This window comes from Opisthocomus hoazin, chromosome 2 (genome assembly GCF_030867145.1).
Source record: "Opisthocomus hoazin isolate bOpiHoa1 chromosome 2, bOpiHoa1.hap1, whole genome shotgun sequence".
Taxonomy (NCBI): domain Eukaryota; kingdom Metazoa; phylum Chordata; class Aves; order Opisthocomiformes; family Opisthocomidae; genus Opisthocomus; species Opisthocomus hoazin.
This window is the reverse complement of record NC_134415.1, coordinates 115,133,772-115,155,341: the sequence shown is the minus strand read 5'-3', so window position 1 is coordinate 115,155,341 and position 21,570 is coordinate 115,133,772. Positions and strand designations below refer to the sequence as shown.

The following is a 21,570-nucleotide window of genomic DNA, read 5'->3' as shown; positions in this document are numbered from 1 at the left end:
ACGGCCGAGCCAGCAGGCACGCCGTCCGCCCACCCGCTGTGCGGGCAGGCAAACAGATCGACGGGGTCATGGAGCAGCGCCCTGCGCAAACAAGAAACTGCGAGATGCACCGAAAACCCCACAACCACCCCGGCCACAGCAGCTACTGACTCCAGCCACGAAGAAAAGCAAAGCCAAAATATCCCTCCTGCGGTACTGTCAACTACGCAAAGGCATCCAACAAAGAGCACTGGTGGTGTAGTAGGGTAGTCCAAGGACAAAGAGCAAATCAAATGATAAGAGCTCATTATTTTTTTATTACAGCTATTCATCTGGTTGAGGGGTCATCTAAATATCATCTAGTATTTATTCATTTAATCATAACAACAAATCAAATCTAAAATAACAAACCAACCAACCAACCAGAGGAGCATGTAAGCACCATGCTCTTGCAAAGCCTTGAGAAAAAGCTTCTGCAATTAATTTGTATAGACAAAAGGCCCTTGAATAAGCCACAGAATTTAGCTTTCCCATACAAAAAAATAAAAAAAGATCAGATCTTAAAAGCTTAACTAAATGCTTGTGATGCTCGAGCCCCGCGTCACGCCGTGGGGAAGAAGCAGGGATCTCCCTGTAAGGCTGCCTGCCTTGGGAGTTCAAAGCTGCATCTCTGGGAGCTCACTGTTCATCCACTGATGCTCCGCTGCAAATAGGAGCTCCTCAAAACCACACTTCCTTTAAATCCTCTAGGTGAACCAAAAAGGGCCGACAGGGCGGCCGGAGGAGGAAGGAGGGATGGCGCAGGCACACACGTGCACACCCCATACAGACTGGGGAAGACGAAGCTATCGCACACCTGGAGGCAGCAGCAGCGTTGCACGCCACGAAGGGACTGCACAGGGGCTAAACCCCGCTCAGCCTTCCAGTGGGCACCACCTCTGGTGGAGAGGACTCTCAGCTGCCCCTGGCACTCGTGCATCACCCAGGGCACCCCAGGACTTCCTGCGTGATGTCCTGCAGCATCTTCCTATGCCTGGGAGGCAAACTCTGCAAGCACAGCCCGTACCAGAACTAGAACTAAGCAAGTAAAAAGTGTTACCTGCCTTATCCTCACCCAGAAACCTTCTGCCTCCCACGCTGCTCCCCGCCGAGCCCTGGCCACGCTGACGCAAGCACAGCGATCGGGAAGGTGCTGGGGCAGAAGCTGCCCCAGGGCAGCACCCTGCAACCGCTGCAGGGGCTGGGGAGCCAGCCAAAGTGAAAGCCTGTCCCGACATCTCATAATGGTGAAAAAGAGGAGGCCAACACCTCTCCAGACACTAGAGCAACAGCGGCATTAGGACTACTCTGGAGAATTGCCATGGACTTCCGCCATTTTCATCTCTGGGAAGTCCACGCCTACAGCTTCACTGGTGCCTGGGAAGCGCCTGTTCTGCCACCCCCCGCTCCCAGTAGCGGTCGTGGGCTGGCAATCACGCAAAGATCCCTCGGAGCAGGGAGAGCTGCTGGCATCGCTGGGAGCCCACAGCTCCCCCCTCCGCACCTGCAGCCTTGGGAGACCCCATCCACCGCTGCACGGGGCGATGGCCCCCATGCTTGTGTCCAGCCTCCAGCAGGGACCATCGGGCACCAACAACCCACTACGCACCCGAGCTCACCCATGGCGGTTTGGTTTTACTGCCGAAGGCAGGCATCCTGCTGAAACACAACGCTACACAGCTTCCCCACGCTCAAAAATGGGTGAGGTCAGCTGGAGTCAGGCAATGAGAATGGGACTAACCCTCTCTTCTGTGGGAATAACAGCAAGGCTGGCACTGGAATTTTTTTCTTCTGCAAAGAGGAGAAACTACTGAGCGATCACTGAGGTTTTGTTTTATAGATCCCCTGTCAAAGGAAAAATAAAAGAGGAAGGGCAGATGCATTTACTAGATAAAAAGACTCATCATTAGAAATGAACATACAAAATTTAATAGCTTGGTTTAAAATACATTTTCAACTAAAAAACAGCAGGCAAAACCAAAAAAAATCAGTTTCATAAAACATACATGACATTGCTGCTACTGTTATAAGACCCGTGTCCCAGAATATCCGATAGTGGAAAACAATCGTCAGATTTAGTTCACATACTTCATTAAACAGTAAAAAGAAATAACATTCATGTCAATCCTACCTCTATGGAGACTCTAAAACTACTTCCCTGACCCTAGACTGAGTTTCTGTAATAAAACTTCCATTTTCAATAAAAATGTGTAAATATATAGATGTACTCTATATCAGGTTTAGAAAAAAAAATTCCCTTGCCATAGTAACAGAACTCCCCGTGACTGCTGGAGGGAAGCCCAGGTGGCGGGCTGGCGTCAGCTGGGTACCGGTCCCACGGCTGCTCTGCTCTACTGGTGGTGGACTCCTGTGTGGGGTGGAACGCGTTGGCCAAGCGTCTTCAGCGCTGTGCTGCACGCCAGCTTCTCTCTCTCAGCTTCAAGCCCACGAGCTCCATCCACGTGCCCACAGTCACGGATGCGCCCATGCGGAGTTTGCTCGACTCCAGCTACAGAGTGGAGAGGGGAGCACGCAGTGCCCAGAGCACTGGCACGAGCCACCATGGGGCCCATCAGTGGAGGAGAAGGAGGGAATGGAACTGTCCACAAACCAACTCAGGATTGGTCTGAACACAAATCCCAAAATACTATCTTTCATGTAAATCATGAAAAAAATATGGTGGGGAGGGACTTCAAGTTGTCACCTAGTCTCAGCACCAAGGGAGAACCAAATCCACCTGTGACAGGCCACCCAGCCCGGCTCTGAAGACCTCCGACACCAAAATCCACTGCCTCCCTGGGCGCTCTGCTCTCCTCACGAGGGAAAACCGCCTCGACGCCCAACGCCAAGTCCTGCAGTTGACACCCACTTCTCACTGCGCTTGTGACAGACTGGGAGAATGCTTCCACAGCGAGAGGCTGCTCCCCTCAACCTTCCCTTCTGAAGACGACTCTTCACCAGGCAACGCATCCAACCCTTCCTCCTCCGAAGCCAGGAGCTCTGCCCGGAGCAGCGGGCGCCCGGCCTCCCTGGGACATCGGACAGGACTAGGCTCTGCTGGAAGGGCCGGCCGCAGCACAGGGCGCGGCGCTCCAGCAGCAGCCTCGGTGATACCAAGTAGAGCAAAAGGCAGGTCTCCTGTTTCTTGCAGGCCACGGTCCTGTTTATTGACCCAACACGGCATTTGCCTCCCTCTTCCGAACAGCAGCATGACACAGCCGAACAACACTCAGTTACGATTCGGTAACTGTTCAGAATCACATCCTACTTTTCTGGACTATTTCTGCAGCCTATCCAGATGGACCTTCACGTCCTGGGTGATGCACCTGCGGCTCTGCCCAGCTTTGTGCTGTCTGAAAGCATTATAAACCTCTCCAGATCCCTAACAAAAGCACTGAGTGACACTGGACCCGCTACTCGCACTCACCTGCTCACCCTGTAGCATAGGTTTTGCCCGAGAGCCAAGTGCTGCTATTTAAATGTTCCTCTCTCACTTGCTACAAACCAGAGAGTGCCTCTCCTTCGTAAGCAAGTGATGAGTAAATACTGTACAACCAGCCGCAGAGCAGAGTGTTTTGAGGTGTTCGGCACCCCCAGCTGGGGCTAGGCTCAGGACACCCGCTACCAGCTGCCCCGCTTCGGTCTCTGCGCCTCAGCAGCGGGCCAGCGCCCGGCGATGTGCGTACGCCAGCAACGCTTACCCTGCGTGCGGCCCTCAGGCCCCACTAACGCTCGGCTTGCTGAGCCCGAGTGCTGCCTTCCTCTCTCAGAAGCCTTGCCTGTGCACTTCCAGGTGTTGACAGCCTACAACCTCTCCAACCCATGGGCTCATCCAGCCTGAGCTGCTGTCGTGGGCTGCATTCAGCCGAGCCTTAAGTACACTGCTGCAGGAAAAAAACCAAAAAACCCACCCTCCAGGAGAACCTTCTTCTGACCCCTAGAAGGGAGATTTCAAGGAAACTGCATCTGCTCCGCTCCTCCTGGGACCCAGCTCTCGGACTCAGCCCAAATCAGCTCCCAGGGCAGCAGTGCGCAGCCGTTTCAGGGCTCAAACTGGCAGCTCAGCAGAGAAGCCAGGACTGCTGTCGCCTTGCGGTGCGGGAGGGTTTAGGAGAGGGCCGGTACCTTTTTCCTTCCACGCAGGAAGATCCATGTTGGACAAGCAGGTCTCCTGTGCCTTCTGTGAACGTACAAACGTGTGCTCACCTTTGGTGCATATTAAGGGTTTGTCCGTTTTTAAATAGCTACGTTAAATATCCGTTTTCTCTGCATATGGCATCCTTTTAGATGGGCTTCATTGCGTATATTCACGGTATATACAGAACACCATATTTTATATATATTACATATCACTTGTATGTACACATTTACAAACCTTCAAAAATATATTGCACTTATATACAATATAGCTTCATCTGATGAGAGTTCACACAGTTACTAAGGCGAGTTCTTCATAAGCAAGGCAGTTTTACATTCCCCCCAAATGACACAAGTGATTTCAGCAGTCTGCCCTGTTCAAGAGTAAACATAGTGAGACTTTTCTCCAACCTGCACGCAATTCCTGCTAGTATCAATCAGTAGTTTTGCAGCTCTACCTAGCAGAAAACAGTCCAATAAAATGGTATTAGCTGATAATGGGCTCAAACAGGGATACTGAATAGATAAATAAGATATCACCGCTCTAAAAGGCCACCTTCCAGGGGTTTTCCCCTCCCGTATTTACTAGTGTTTTATACATGCTCTGTATTTAATCACTGATCTTTGCTCGCTCATTTCAAGTGCAAATAAGGTCATGAACGTTACAACGTTCTTTGGAAAGAACAGAAATACAAATGTATTAAGCTAAAACACTGCTCTGCTCCCCAGAACAAGTCAACACCTGGCTTTCTTCTGGAGAAGGCGGTTAGTGTTTTGCCCAACATACTAACTTATGGGAAAATGTTCACTTGAGACCTTTGTTTGAAATCCACAGAGGATCCATAATCTTAGATCTCAGTGAGAGTGAGCTTGTAAGATCCTCCAACTTCTTCGATCTGCAACTGGAAGGTATCTTCGTTAGAATAGTGTTTCACAATGTTATCATCCATGTTGACCAGAATTCTGGAAAAACAAAATAAGTCAGGGAAATTATTACAGTTCTAAATACCAAAGACACCAAAGGTACCCTCAAGTCTCAGAGAGCCGAGATTGCCCAGAGCTAACTGCTCACCGATCTCTGATCCACTGCTTCCTACAGCAGACCTAGCTGTTCTCGCCCAGACCTGCCATCGAGGCTTGCAGCCACGCTTCCAGGATCTGAACAAAAGGGTTAACTCTGACCCTACAGAGCTTGCAGGGAAGAAGCCATGCTTGGCCACTTCGTTCATTTGCCAGAAGTCAGTACCCGGGTGTTTGAGTGTGCACACACAGGCATGTGAGCGTGCACGTGTGCACACACACAGCTGTCCTTAGTGGTGGCTTAGCTACCATCAATCCAAACCTTTTGCAGTTATGCTGGTGGGGTAATTCTGCTATGAAAGCACAACCCTTGAAACTACATTCCAAAGGTGATTAAAGGGTGTATTTTTCCAGCCAGAGGGGCTTTGGGGAAGGGGCTACGACACCGAAGTGACTTTAGAGAAAAAAGCCAAGAAACTTACCGGGAGATTAAAAGGAAAACCAAAAGCGGACATGCTCAAGAATTGGATTATATAAGTTATAAAATGAAAGGACTGTGGAGTGCAGCCTCTGTAAGGAATGGGTATTGCACAGGTAAAGCTCTCTTCAGTCTGGCCCACAAAAAGACAACCAGGTTTAGTAATTGTAGCCAGATGCAGACATAGCAAGTACAGTTAACCACTGGAACAATTTAACATGGGTTGAAGTAGGTTCTTTCCCCACTGGGCATCTTTAAACAAAGTGACCTCTTCTTCCTCTGACATGACCAACTCTGGTTCAAAAAGCAATTAACTCTGAGAGGTCCTGTGACTTGTATTTACCTGGGAACTCAGACTACCAATTTCTATAGGACCCTTCTGGTCTGCTGCTCTATGAATGACGTTGGAATAGGGTTAGTACGGTGCGTGCACACACACAGCAAATGGCATTTGTTCACGTGCAATGCATGGAGGAATTATAAAGCAGACTTGCTTAAAGGTTTGAAAAATGGAGTTCATATTCTGACAGTTGCTGCATAGGTACATACTCACCCTTTTTTACATTTTTTGAAGATTTTTCCAATTTTATCAAAAGGAACATCATACTTGTCAGATATCTAGAACAAAAGAAAGCAAGCATTGATGAAGCCAGGAGACTGCTGGCATTGTCTTCCACTTACTATTTTACAGAAAGGAACAAAAAAAGGTCTGCAGATCAAAACAACCACTCTAACCGCTCTGCAACTGCGCAGCCCTATAAAGGCAATACTAAATCCTGAACTGCAGCGTAAGCCTACAGATGAGAACCCTCCTCTGCAGTTTGCCAACTTCTGTGCAAAATATTTAATCATGTACTAAATGCGGCCACTGACTTCTCATACAGCAACCCCCTGCTCCCACACCAAAAACCTCACACATTAAAGAACACCCCACACCCTGGTTCTCATCCTCTCTTGGCTCTCTGTTCCCTTAGCATACCAAAACCCATTTTTAAATTCAGTGTCAGAGGGATCAGGTGAAAACCAGTCGTCATAGCAGCAGGTGCAGGAAGCAGACAGCAACAGAGCGAAGACCTCTGCTGCTAAGGACACAAGCTGATCAGAAATGTCCCCCTGACCCAGCAAAGTGACCTTGGTGTGAAACCACAGGCACTAACAATGGCACTTCATCGTACAGGCCTCCAGAAAGTCACTAGGTCAGTAACCTAAGCCTGGCTTACTTTGGCAAACTGCTCTATCACACCAACAGCAAGTACCAAACCAATATGCCATTTCAGGATGCAAAAGCACAGAGGGTGTCCTCCAAGCTACAGTTGTGAGCTCTTGGTTCCTTGCTTTAAGACGCCCAAGTGAAACAACAAAGGTGCAGATTCACTTCAGGACCACAGGGTAAGTGAGTACTTCATAGTTTTCGCTCGCCATTAGCTCCCCATCTCCAGCCTGCCTGTGCTGGCAAAGCCCGGCAGCCAGGAGGAGAGAACCTCAGGTTACAGAACTATCTCTGGGTCCCAAAGCTAATGCCACGACTTGGCTGTACAGCCCCAAAGCGTCTGTCCTCCAAACATCGACAAGGCATTAGTCACAGAAACAGGCAGCCAGAAACGTCAGTTTTGAGCTCGTGCCAAACATTACATCATTCCTCAGAGTTAAGCTGTGTTATTTCCTTCGCAGCACTGCAGCAGCAGGGGTAGTGGAAGGCTATTTTGGAAGCCAAGTAAGTACCAGAGAGCAACTTCATGCACGTGTGCACAGATATATAAAAGTCTTCAAGGACACTCACAAGGGGGGACTTGGACCTCTTCATAAGCAGGTTATGAAAGGGGTGGGGAGGCCCACAAACAAGACTTTGAAAGACTGAAAGAAGCCCAAGCCACTGAACACATTCTGGAAATCACACTACCTTCTAATTAAAATGCTCTCTCTGACACGAGGGACATCCGCAGTGGGAGTCTGTTGACTGTTTTTTGATGCAGCTAGGAAAAGACCTACACAGCTGCTTCTGCAGCTTGGCCAAAGCACAGCCTACATAAGAAGCGAGCCAGAAGGCTCTCTCTAGCAGTGCCTGTCATTTTGGGACCATCTCAGGTATCCAGTCATCAAGCCTGACACGCCTGGATTTTCAGGAAGCCTAAGAAACACCTTCTTACACTCAAATCCCACAGACGTGGGGTACGACACTTAAAAGGGAAGCTTCCTGAAGTCCCTTCACGATGAATTAAAGCATGATTTACATTAATTTCCATGTTATTGAAAGGAAATAAGCCTTATGCTCCTTCTCCAGAAGAGCAGGAACATGTGGACACAAGCTGCAACTGACAGTCTAGCTTCTGTGATTGTCCAGTGTATAAGGACGAGACAGCAAGGGACTGCACTTGCTTTTTCTCCAACCGGAGGCAAGGACTATAAAACAGCCTTATTACTTACTGCTTCCATTAGACCTTTCAGAGACGGCGTCTTTAACATTAGTGCATCAAAGACTTCCTCTGACTCTTTTCGGACATACAGCAACACTGAAAAGCAAATCGGACAGAGGAATTTACTCCATAATTGCTCCTCAAAGCCGATTTATATATGACAGTGGCTAAGTACACAATAATACACATTGAGGTTCTCATTAAAAAATATACATAGTGAATTCAATGTACATTGAAGATTGTATCAAAAACATGCATGGCTAGGTTAGCTCAAAGCATACTTCTTTCACAATAGAGTTGCTTGAGCAACTTCTGTGTGCAAATACTTTAAATTTTTCCCTATTTGCTCTTTCCTCTATTATTTGAAAGAAAAAGGTCATATTTGAAACACAGAAAGATGGAATGCAAAACACACAGCTTTGAGACTCCTGGGTATCCATATCTCACAGGTCATCGTCTGCCATAAGACTCTGCATAGTACAATGATCGGACAGATGCTACCACAGCAGGTGAAGTCATCCTGGCCACCTCCTCATTTCTAAAAAAATTATTTGTACATCCTCTGCTCCTCCTACGCTGTCTCATCTCTCTTCCTACCCCTTGCCATGTTTCAGTAATACTCATACCACCCCAGCTGACTCGCAATGTGGACTTAGTCTTCTGCTAGGAGGGGAATGAAAGAAGGAGAAACACAATTAGGTAAGCATCCCTAGCGTTCTCAAGCTAGCAGAGAGTCATTGTATGTAACATCAGCCTCATTAAAAACTGCATTAAGGCTGAGGAATAAGCCATGAGAGCAAGAAAGATTAGACTTTAACAGCTTTGCTGCCTTTAATCCATCTTCTAATGACTAGGTATTGCAGCCTGGGTTGTTTATAAGGGTTCATCAGCCACAGCTTTGATACACCTGCAACATGGAACAATTACTGGCGTATCTAATTGAAAAAGGTGAACTCAGGACAGCACAGCACCTTGATGGATTTCCTCTGCTAAAGGCAGGTTTAGAAAAAGAAGGGCTGTAGGTTTAAAAAAATGAAGACAGCATACACACTCTCAGTTACAGCACAGCTTGGATGATACACCAGCCAAAACGAGAGAGAATCCCATGGGTCTTGTTTTATGGCATACAGCAATAAGGAAAAATCAAGAAGTCTAATTTCCTTTTATAAAATCCATCCTTCCTTACTAGTTTATCCAGACTACATTAATGTCAGACTTGCTAGACTTCACCTTTGCCACATCGCAAGTTAATCCTCCTCTTTTAATCTTAAAATTTGTCATGGGCCTTCCACACAGAACTGTCATCAGGCAGGTAATCCACCACACCATCTCCAAAGGGACCTCTCATCTCCTTCCACAACACCTCAGCAACATCTAATCTCACATCAAATTGCAAAGGTTGACAACACACTAAAAATAAGCGGAATATTCTCTCCGTTTGGCTTTCAGCCATGAACAGCCCATTTTCCAGCACCATGAAAGATACAACTGTTTTATAGCCAGAACCAGTTCTTGCTATTCATTACTTAATGTCCTGGAGAAGATTCCCAAAGTATTTTGTAGTGGATTACATGATGAATTCTCTCCCCCAATCCACAAGGGAACTGGTAAGCTGCTCGCTCACTCTCAAGTCTCCTTCCTTACAGGTTCAGAGCCAATCAGTGTCTGAGTGGGCAGAAAAACCCAGAAACTCTGACACTGTAAAAGATTTGCAGAGCTGAACTACGTCCTGATACACAAACTCTTTCTATTGCTACTCAAAGCCAGAAAAATCAGGCTCAAGTATACTCCAAAATAAATTAAAACAACTCTTTAACCTCAGACACATCTCCATCACAATGGACAAATACTCAAATAATTCAGTCTCTGAAAGAAGAAAATAATACCTCTTTTTGGTTCCTCTAATCTGGCCATCTTATTCGGAGTAGCAATGAAGTCCTCTTCACCGATGTAGGCTCCTCTCTTCAGATTAGAGCTGCCATTGACAGGACAAACAGTTAGCAGTGGTACAATCACACGGACTTGCCCCTCTGTCCAAGGGCAAGACTTCAGCAGGCTGAAGTACTGCAGCTCTCACCTTTCACCCTCCAGTTCTTCTGAAGCAACAGGAAGGACCTTTTAAAACAAAGGGGAGATTTTCTTGACATACGCAATAAAACACACGGAATTAGCTAGCTAGCAAGAACCTTCTGTGGCACTCTGTCCTCGGAAAACACTATAAAGGGCTCTGAACGCTAGAAAACAAATTTGCATAAGGACAGGCCCATTAGCTGGCGTAACACGGTCTTGTCAGCAGTGCTCTCCCCATCTCTCTAAGTGCTATCTGTTAATAGCGACTCAGCAATAGCTTTGTTTGTGGTAGAGGGTCACTGGTATGGAACAATAATCCTGCTGCATCCGGGATGAGCAGAGGCCCAACAACACCAAGTTAAAAGAGAGGAAACCCGAGCCCACGGCAGGAGCTGCAAGGCATGGGCAACAGCTCACCCACCCAACTCGCTCGTAAGCACATCAGTACAGGACACAGGGGAAACCAAGGCTGTCAAGTAGGGAGCCAGCCACATCTACACGACTAGAAGCAAGATGCTTTGGTCCAAGCAATAAACATTGCCCTTCGTTTTAATAAACAAATAATACTTGTGCCTACAGTTGTGAAAATTTTATCCAGACCTAGAATATAATTCCTCTTATTACCTTTCAACCCTGTATCAAATGAAACTTTGGCTCAATCTTTCAAAAGCCAGTAAGCATCTTCTTTAGCTCTTTACATAAAGAAATTAAAGGATCTCAAACGAGAGAGGCAGAAACATACAAGAGCTATTCAGCTTTCTATCCGGACTAGCACAGAGTGTCCTGACAGACCTCACCACTGCAGCCTTTGTAGGAAAACATACAGAAAAGTCAGCCTTGCAGACACAAGTTTATTCTCCATCTCTGTTCAGAGTTCAGGCAACGCTCTTAAAAAGTAAGGTTTAGATTCTGTTAGAGCATGCCACAACTCCTGGCACAGGAAAGTTCAAGATTTTGAAACTTGCACTCTAATTTTTTCCCTTCCAGTTTCCCGTCAGCTGGGACTTTCCAGGAATGCTAAGGCAGGGCACTCTGGCAGTGGATCACAGAGCTGACGCACTTGCCAGTTCCACAGAATAGCTTTTCACCCTGCAGCAGCAGGCTGGAGGAGCCCGATGTCTACAGCAGCGCACCAGGAACCCAACGGACTTTATGAGAGCAAACCAGCCTGCAGTTAGTTCTTTCAACGAACTCTCGGCTGGAGATGCTGTGGAAACATCCTTTCAGGTTCATGGAAACAGGACTTTATAGGAAAAGAACTTAACTAGAAAACATCCCCAGTTAACTCCAGCCAATGTGTCTAGGAGAAACGTCTCACATGAGACTCAGCCTGTATTTGTTTACAGCGTCGATGCAGACAGCCAGGCATTTCGTATGTATATACACACACACACACACACCCCCCACCCTCGGCTTTTTGTAAATACACCCCATGGCCCTCCTCATCCCCGCACCCATGAGCTTTACTTACGTGAGCCCCACGCTGAAGATTTGCAAAATGAACGTCAGGAATGAAAAGGACAGGCTGAGTGTCCAGATCCATGAAGGGCTTGAAGATGGTGATGTCTGTACGTTTGTGTGAGGGAAGCATTGGCACTTTGACATCAGAAACTGAAGAGACACCAAAAAAAAAAAATGGAACAGAGGATAGTGAAGACATTGACGGGGCTGTGGCTTTCCTACATCATTTAAAAGGCACATATACTGTTGAACAAGGGTACTCTGTAGTCAGAGTCAAAAGGAGCGGCTTCTGTGCCAGAGGAGTTTGAACCTGGGTTGTCTGCTTCTCAGATGAGGGCCTGGACCATTAGGAAACATCTCGCTTCACAGACTAGAAGTTTGCTCTCTCTCTCCTTCCAAGTGAGGCGCTTGACTTTGTTCATGTATTAAACTAGGCTGGAGAATGGTCTGGCCACTCACCCCAACAGAGGAACCTAGGTCTTCCATGTACCAAGCAAACTACCCAAACAGAGGGTAAAGCTAGCCCAAGTCCCCCCTTCTCCCTGTCCGTCCCCTCAAGGTTGCTGGATTTCTTACACTGGGAAGGCAGAAAAGACGACAAAGAGGCCTCTCAGAGACAGCACCACAGAAGCACCACCACACTACAGAGGTGCCACAAATATTGTCTCTTGCAAGATGCTAGATTTAGAGTTACATTTCAATTCCACACTTTCAAATTTTACATTTTTGTTCATCTCATTGTTCATCCTGGTCACCTCAAGCTGCTGGACCCCAGTTCATCGCCCACCAGGGCCAGCACTGTCTCCCACAGAGAGACCTTGGCTCTCACGACACACCAGCCGATGTGACACAAGGCATCACGTGGGCAGACTTCACCCACAAAGACCCATTTGGGAGAGAGTGAGGTAGAGGGTGCCTTAAACCGCACTTCACGCACGTTCACGTCAAGCTGACCCCAACGGAAGACTTCATTTTACCAAGTAGAAACATTTCAATTTTGGGTCAAACCAACTGCAAACAAAACACTTCATTTCTCATGTCCCCACTGGAAAATACACCTTTTTTTTCCTTGCAAAAACTGATATTTTAAAGATTGCTCAATCCCTGTAAAAATAACTTTGACCAAAAGCCACAAGCTATTTCTGCTGCTCATCAGTCCATGTGCACATGGCATTCGTGACCCCAGAGACGGGTGTAACAGCTTATGGCTCAAAGCAATCAAAAACTTCCCACACAAGAACTAAATGGCAATGGATTGTACTTTCCAGGAAAATAAAGGTCACAACAGGCTAATCCCAAGCCTAGGAAGCTCATATTGGAAAGCAGCTGTTGTAAAATCGTAAGATCCTGGAAATCCGTACTGAAACTGTTTGCACCTTCCAGCCATTACGTAAAGGGCCGCATTCAGTATTCTGGGAGCCGCTGGGGCTTTGAAAATGTTTGTGAAATGGTTTGTTTTTGAAAATGGTTTGTGAAATGCTAGTAGCAGTGTGCTAAACCTACCTTTCAGTGTACTTTGGGAAAAAAAACAACTAAAAACCCAGCCCTTTCTGCAACTTCCCTTGAGCAGACGGGTTCCCTTGTAGCATTATCTTCTTCTGAAGCTGCTCCAGCAGCCTGTACCTGCTGCGTCAGGAAAATCCTGCCCAGCAAGCCTCGAGGTGCACGCTTGTTGAACCAGTTGGACTGCTGTTAACAGCAGGGCTCTGACAAGCACACTAGCAGAGCCAGGGAGAGCGTGCACCTGCCCCGTGCAAAGGAGGAGCACGGAGATACATTTCCTCTAAGCAGCTCCGCTGGTGAATAACGAGTCATCCAAACACAGGCTCTGTTGCAGTCACCTGCAGCAGTTAAAGGAACGATGCTCCGCAGGAGGAAGCTCCACAGCCTTTACATACTATGGTGCCGAGGCCTTCACACGTGCTGGAACAGCTCCTATTGAAATTATTTCCTGAGGACCACTTTGCTCTAGAAGAGTGAGCATAGGGCTGGGAGGCTGGCGGCTCGGTCCCAAAGCTTCCACTGCCTTGCTGCAGAGTTATAAATACATTTTTAACGTAACTTAAAGCCTAAGTTTAGGGTCAAGCTGGAAACATTTGGAGCAGCCTCAGTTGTCGCTGCCACTTGGGAGCTGCAGTGGCTCCAGTAGCGCCCAAAAATCCCACCCTCACCCTGTCACTTCAATAGCTAAACCCCATACCTGACCGAATACACAGCAGGACCCTGTCTTGGACAGCGAGAACTACGTACAAGCGAAGTCCTACGTGACTCAGCATGTTGCAAAACACAATCAATGCCTCCATAAGCAACTGCTTTAAACAAACACTATTCCATAGGGGATAAAAACTGACCTAGCACAGTTCTACTGCACGAGTTGTTTGTAACCAAAATGAGATCTAATATTTAAAATACCCATGGAATTATTTCTACTTACAGGCATTCAACTGAGAGCTGGGGTCAGTGCACTTGCCTTTTCTTTTGCTCTGCTTTCGCTCTTCATCCCTGATCTTCCTCTCTGCTCCCTGCCAGACAAGAGATTAAGGGACAGGGGAGAAAGAGAAGGTCTTTTTAGTTTTCAGGGGGTTTTCAGCTACAGAGGCAGGAACACCTTTTCTTCCAGAGCTGTGTTTGTGGATGTCAGCTCCACAGCACCCAAGCTGCAGGTTTGCCAGTGTGCCAACTTTTGAGATCTGTTTACTTTTGAGTCCTATCATTTAATGAAATGCAACAACCATACCCACGACACAACCGCGTGCTTTCTTTCAAGTCTGATGGAGATATGACAACATGATACCCCCAGCTATAACAAATGTATAAAATGGGATAAAATGTATCTGAAGTGTTTAAAACAGTAAAAAATTGCAAGTTCCCTCCATACAAGAGTTCCCCATTTTATCACTAAATCCTGATCTATAAAAGTCACTCCACACTTGGATCACCAAGTGCAAGACACTTTCCTGCACGTTGCACACTGAGCCAGCAGCAGTTATACCAGCCTTCACCGATCTCACACTGAAGACACATCATTTTAAGGCAGGCATTACTTCTCTTTTTGTCAGGGCCAGGCTATGGTGGAAGCCACAGACACCTAACTGGGTTCATGCCTACAGGGTTCCTGCCCCCCAGACCAAGCAGCAGTGGGGAGAGCGCCATATTTTCTGCAAGGTGCAGGGAGCTGTGACAGAGAGAGAGGGAAGAAGGCTTGTATTGGAATCGTGTTTGTTCTCCGGCTCTGCTCACGTGACTGTGGTTGAGGCAGGGATGTCACACTGTGGGCTGCATGAGGTGATAAACTCACAGTAGAACCCCAGCACTCAATCCCGGTCCTACCACCAGATCACTGCCCAAACTTGTGCATACAAGTTCTACCTGTCTCCCAACACCCTCCTGCAAGGCAGGGTAAGAGCTAACAGTTATCTGGCCACAGGAAGCCATTACTTCTCATTCCTACCCCTGCAAAGCTGCCAACACACCCACATCCTTGCACAGCGCTGGGGGAAGACTATGTTAGCTATGGAAAACGAGATGTCAAAAAGCATGCGGCAATGGGGTGGAGATGGTGCCTAATGGTGCACAGCACGGGAGCAGGGCAACAGCCCTCCTAACTTCCCAGTAAATCAACACCCTATAGGCAACAGAATGCCTGTGCCTGCTAGGTAGCAGTAGGCATGCCTGCACCAGCAATGAAAAGGAAAATGAGCCCAGATATTTGATGTGCATTAACAAATATAATCTTTTCTCCCCCCTACAAGCAGGGACACAAGCAACTTCAGGCAGCTGCTGTAAAAAAGAGAAAAATTACTAACAAAGACACAGCCATTGCCAGCTTTGCTTGACCCCATAAAGCTGATACAGCCCACTACAGTGAAGACATCTCGCCCAAACCTCAGCACAACTGGACCTGCATTCTTCTGCAACTTCTCTTACCAGAACAGTCGCAACATCTCAGCTGGACAGCAGAAAGATCAGATTTGGCTCCAGCTCTGCCTTCTACCTTTCACACGGAAATTAAATAAAGTTCTGCTACTTAAACACTGTGCTACACAGAATAGCACCTGCTTTCCCCATGGAGAACACGCTAATCCATGAAGAGCACACGTTTTGAGAAAACCTCTGCCCTCCCATACCCACAGCCAGAGTTCTGCCTGAATGTCAACTTGTTCCAGCCTACAGGGGCTCAGGGAAACACGTTTAAAATACCACATAAAAACAGAAAGCTGTGTCTTGATAACAGGCTTTTCTGCCTCGCCAGAGCTCAGCAACAGCCAGATACTTATGAAGTAAAGACACCGGGAATCTTGTATTCCACAACTACAGAATAAGTAAGCTTGTAAGAATGAGGTTTTCCTAACTTCATCACCTAGGGAACAGCCCACAGCCTGAAAAGCAAGATCTCACACTCCTGTCTGTGTTAAAGGCTGCAGGGTTTTTTTGTGTCGTTGTTCTTTCACTCACGTCTCCAGTTGTGTAACAGATTCCTGGGCTGAGAAAGGGAAGCAGCACTTCAGTGAGAACTGCCATCCTTCCCTCCCGCCGAGAAACATGATGACAAGCAAGAGATATGCAGGGACAGGATGCGACGTCGAGTCACAACACACTGGGATCCAGACCCTTCACGACACCGCGGGACTCCCCAATGCCACACAAGGGCTGCATCAGTCAGATGTGCTCTGATGATGGAGGGCTGCTCCCTGGTCCTTCTTCACACACCCTCTCATGCTGGATGCAAGCTCTGGCACACAGCCTACGAGCTGTTTGAGATCTTCCTCTGCCCTGTGGCCCCAGGGGCCTAGCTGCCAGGGGATACTGGTGGACAAAAAATTGGACATGAGCCAGTAGCACGAGCTTGCAGCCCAGAAGGCCAAACATGTCCTGGGCTGCATCAAAAGCAGCATGGCCACCAGGCTGAGGGAGGGGATTCTGCCCCTTTACTCCACTCTTGTGAGACCCCACCTGGAGTCCTGTGTCCAGTGCTGGAGCCCCCAACATAGCAAGGACATGGACCTGTTGGAGCAGGTCCAGAGGTGGCCACAAAAATGATCCGAGGGCTGGAGCACCTCTGCTATGAGGAAAGGCTGAGAGAGTTGGGGCTGTTCAGCCTGGAGAAGGTTCTGAAAAGATGTTACAGCAGCCTTCCAGTACTTGAAGGGGGCTTAAGAGAAAGATGGAAAGGGACTTCTTACAAGGGCATGGAGTGATGGGACAACGAGCAACAGTTTTAAACTGAGAGAGAATAGGTTTAGACTAGACATGAGGAACAAGTTTTTTTTCTACAATGAGGGTGGCAAGACACTGTCCCAAGTTGCCTAGAGAGGTGGCAGATGCCCTATCCCTGGAAGTGTTCAAGGCCAGGTTGGACGGGGCTCTGAACAACCTGACCTAGTGGAAGGTGTCCCTGCCAATGGCAGGGGGGTTGTACTAGATGATCTTTAAAGGTCCCTTCCCACCCAAACCATTCTGTGATCATGCAGCAGAAGGAACAGTCTTGGTGTTGCTGCCCATCCACATCAATGCTGCCTCCAGCTGCCCTGCACCACCTCTCCCCTTCCAACAGCATCTCACTCACTTGTTCCTACCATTCCACAAAAACCTTCCTGCAGTACTGCCCATCACTACAAGAGTAACAGCAGGTCCCGGAGCGCAACACTAGCTACAGCTTGTGAAATCCTGTATTTAACCTTCCCCATGTGGATGCTTAGCTGAGGTACCATTTGCAGCAGACAAAGTCTTCTTCCTCTGGGACAGGTCACCTCCATTCCTGCACAGCCCATGTACTGCTGGGCCAAGCCTGAACAAACCTCGTGCTGTAACACACCACAGGATGCCACCATTACACCCACACTGCTCTAGTCAGGCCTTGAAACCACATAGTATTAGATGAAAAATCAAACATCCTGGGCACCTGTGCACCACCTTTCCACAGAGAACACGCAAACGGGAAAGGCAGAAACGCAAAAAGAAACTTGGTCTCAGAGGCAGCAGCCAAAAACCAGAAACAAGTATCAGCAGCTTTCCCTTCCACCCCAAGCACAGGAACCTTCCTCCTCACTCCCGTCCAGTGCAAAGGCCACCACACAACGTTAACTAAACTGTTTGACCTTCCATAGGATCTCTTATTGATTTGCACACGCAAAAAGAGACAGCAGAGGACTGCCGTGCCAGTGTCTGGGTTCAAAATCAGTTCAGGCGTGCAACGCAAGCACAGCCTCAACAAGGGAACACAGCGGACCTACACAGAGCTGTCCCTGTCAGGTGGCCACAGCATCATCATTTTGGGCTGTCTTTTCCAACAGACCTCCCCACTATAGACTTGGTCCTCCACCCAGAAAACAGTACTTCTACAGGTAAGAGTGGCTGCATGAGGACAAACACATTAAGGACTGCGATACGTGTGGATACTATAGTGACGATGGTCCTGTAAACATTCAAGGCCAGTCGACTGCAGATTCAACGCAAGGCAGAGAACAGGTGCTCTTTCTGAAATGCCAGTGCTCTTACAGGAGCCTGGAGAAGATGGCCAGCACTGGGATCTACGAGTTCAGTACCTGCAGCTGTAAGGACACAGCTCTGCTCACGGGAGCGCTTGCCCAGCGCCTCAAACAAGCGTTTGACTCAATGCCATGACAAACAGTACCCAGCTTGGCAGCATCTGTCCCCAGCTCTCATTGCCGGACCCAGCCCGGATCTGAAAGGCAAAACTTCAACACCATTTCTATAAAGGCAAACTGCAGAATCAGCAGGCACCAACCTCACATTGGCTGCACGTGCACCAAATGGACAACAGTCAGATTAAATACAGAAAAGTAATCTTTCCTCCCCTCCATTCCTTTTTAATTCAGGTCCAATTTGCAAAGTATCTGGAGGAATAAAGCAGGAGGAGGAGGAAAGATCAAAATTCCAAAGGAAAATAAAAGATACACTGGCATTACCGTACTAACAGACTTGCTGAAATTTATGGTACAGGCTCAGATGGTTTCCTTTAAGCTATGTACTGACTACATTGTCTGCCTTTTTATTAACCAATCTGTCTTCTTAGCAGTGGCGCAAGCCTGTCAGTAATCCTACCACACTGTCAGTAATTGACTGGACAACTTACAAGGAGAAGATCCCCTCCTTCCCTGCAGCAAGTCTATGCTCATCTGGTATTGTAGAGAATACAGGATGATAATACACAAGACTCTCAGATAACGAAAGAGCTTTAGATGACACACTTGCCCCAGTCTCATTTCAGAGAGGGAAAAAAAAAAAAAAAGGGGGGAAAAAAAAAAAGAGAGAGGCTTGAAGAAAGTCCATGAGATCCAAGCCTCTTAGGTTTACTGGCAAGCCTGTAAGATAGCTCTGGAGAGCATTCGTTAACTTCTTGCTAAATTCTTTGCAGAAATCATCACAATAGGAGCCATCTCAGGAGGCACTTGAAGGAAGATGACTGAGTAGCTTTACACTGGCAGGCAGCTACAGGCACCTTCTCTCAGCCATGCAGGAAAGCAGAGGGGCCTATTTTACAGCATACAGATGGACAACCAAACGTGGCAGGATGGGTCAATGGAATGCTACAGCAGTGGCAGACTGCAGAGGACTCCATATATTTTGGGAGGTAAGTGGAGGTAGAGCAACAGCACAGGAGATTAATCTTTGTGGCAGCATCATGGGGGATGACAATAAGGCAAGACCACACAGTATGTGACTGGTGCAAAGCTAGCACAGGACTCAAGAGTGGGTGGTCACAAGCCCACCACAGACCTGCTGCTGCACAGAGAGGTATTTGAGGTACCACTTGCAAAGAGTCTGGATGCAAAGAGGCCCTAAACACGTAGGATGCCAGCAAAGCAGGAAGCTGGTGTGGTGCACAGCAATCAAAAGAAGGACTGGTGAAGTCCAGCCAGAATTTATCTCAGCCGAGGAAGATCTTGGTTGCTCTGGAAGTAGCAATATCACACATTACTTGCTCTGGTCCTTCAGAAGGCTGTTCAGGTGGGAATAGTTACAAAGACTGGAAAATGTCCTTTCTTCGCAAACTCAGTTAAGCCTTTACAACTGCTTTCAGCTCAGTTCCCATTATGTTTCTTTCACAGCTTCTGGTGAAAGGTGGTAATTCTCTGTGTGCTAAATGCATTAGGTAGAGCAGTCAAATTACAGCACCCATCCAGCTTGTAAATGGGCTTCCCTACACTGCTGCATCTCACAGCAGTACACTGAAAACAGCCATGTTTTCTGTTCACAAGATGTGCAGGTTATTGCATTTTTTAGTAACAAATGCAGCAAGAACGCACGAAGACATTTAAAAGGACCATCACGACACAGCTTGGGGACAAAGAGAAGCCTCCATTTGCTCCAATCAGTTGCAACGATTCCTGCTACTGAAGGCACTCTGCAGGACTTGCCAGTGTCTGGAATACCGACAGCGAGTCTTCTGCCACTCGCTGACCTTTCTCCAAAGTCAATGCTCAGGAACACCTCTCAGTGCTCCAGCGTTTTGAGAGCAGCAGATTTATCAGAGGTCATCATAACATCTATGAGCCAAGTAGAAAGGGTCAAAGTTTTTTCCTTGCAAATGCTGAACACAGACAGGAGTTTTCAGTGAGCCAAAATATCAAGTGGCAGAATTAGGGGAAAAAGAGAAAAAAAAAAAACCAAAAAACCCACAAACAAAAAAACAACAAAACCACCACCACCACACCCCCCCCCAAAAAAAAACCAACCACCAGCTGCCAAGCTGTACAACAGCCTTTCCCAGAGGATCACTGGCACATTGACCCAAGCTTACCTTGTCACAGAAGACTTTAATCTGGCAGTAGGCTCTGTGGACAGGTTTGTTACTCCTGTTATTGTAGCTGTAGGTGTCGATCTGAAGATTCAGAGGCAGGCCTTTAACTCCCTTCTGAGAAGAGAAATCCGTGCTGAGGCAGTTCACAGAAATGAAAACCTGCAGAAGAGGGAAGCAGCACCCATCAGTAGTGACACACAGACTCCTGGCTGGCCCATGAGGAAGGGACTACTCTGAGTGCTGACATCTAAATGCTCGTCCTTGCCACTACAAGCAGTACCTTCTTTCTTATGAGAGATCAGGTAAAACCTCAAAGAAGTGGCACAACATCCTTAATTCTTTAAGGTAAGCCATTACAGGGGACAAAGCCACTTTGTCCAGAATGAATTTCCACAAACTCTTCAAACTTCATCAAGACTCCACCCATCTTTCCCAGCTATTTTCGCTCAAAAGATCTTAAATGTAGTCATCAAACTTCTGGCAACAGGAACCCTCCTACACCCAATCCTCACTCCCCAGTGTTTTACCACCTTGGTAAGAACACAATCATGACTTGAAAAATTTATATTACATTGGACAAGTTAAAACAAAGCTTTCCATGAGTTTTACATAAGCTGATGTGACCACAGCTTATGCTTGATACTACTTGTTTTTTTTTGTTGTTGTTTAAAGGATAGTAAAAGCTTTTCAAAAATATTAGGCAACGTGTTATCTTTAAACAGAGGAATAATGCCATTATTTCTGTGAAAGAGTTTCTGGGCTTTACACTTAAAAAGACGAACACTATTTTGAATATTCCCCAGTAAGACCTACAATACCTTGTTAATGTTCAGATCAAAAGGTAAAGAGTACTATTTTCATTATTCTAATAAAAACATTGAATTATGGGGAAAATGAATTGAGTGATTTTGAGCATAACTAATTTCATTTTCGTAACTGCCTTAAAAAAAAAAAAAAAAAACCAACCCACAATGAAACAAACCCACAATCAGAGAAAAAGTGCAATGATGTTTAACAGAAGGAAGAAACATCCTTGTGTGGACATGAACAGATAGACCAGAGTACTTTGTATCCAGAACATGGGCTTGCTATGTGCCAGGCTTTCCTCCAGACAGGATCCTCATTATTGGCATGTCTCAGAAGAAGCTGCAATGATTAATTACCAGGAATTTACAAGCTATCAAGACCTGCAATAGTTCCTCTCCTCT

General features: G+C 47.1%; 1 protein-coding gene across 1 annotated transcript in view; it reads right to left on the bottom strand.

Annotated features, from left to right (window-relative positions):
• Positions 1-1,957: 1,957 nt before the first annotated feature.
• The window catches only part of GRHL1 (grainyhead like transcription factor 1), a 42,969-nt gene continuing 23,356 nt past the window's right edge, over positions 1,958-21,570 (bottom strand). Inside the window, exons 9-16 of the mRNA XM_075445065.1 lie at positions 20,363-20,521; positions 14,033-14,120; positions 11,609-11,748; positions 10,145-10,182; positions 9,954-10,042; positions 8,078-8,163; positions 6,207-6,271; positions 1,958-5,118 (exon numbers count right to left, since the gene is read on the bottom strand). Coding sequence (XP_075301180.1) covers positions 5,004-5,118; positions 6,207-6,271; positions 8,078-8,163; positions 9,954-10,042; positions 10,145-10,182; positions 11,609-11,748; positions 14,033-14,120; positions 20,363-20,521 — 780 coding nt within the window. The 3' untranslated portion in view covers positions 1,958-5,003. The remainder of the gene's footprint in view (positions 5,119-6,206; positions 6,272-8,077; positions 8,164-9,953; positions 10,043-10,144; positions 10,183-11,608; positions 11,749-14,032; positions 14,121-20,362; positions 20,522-21,570) is intronic.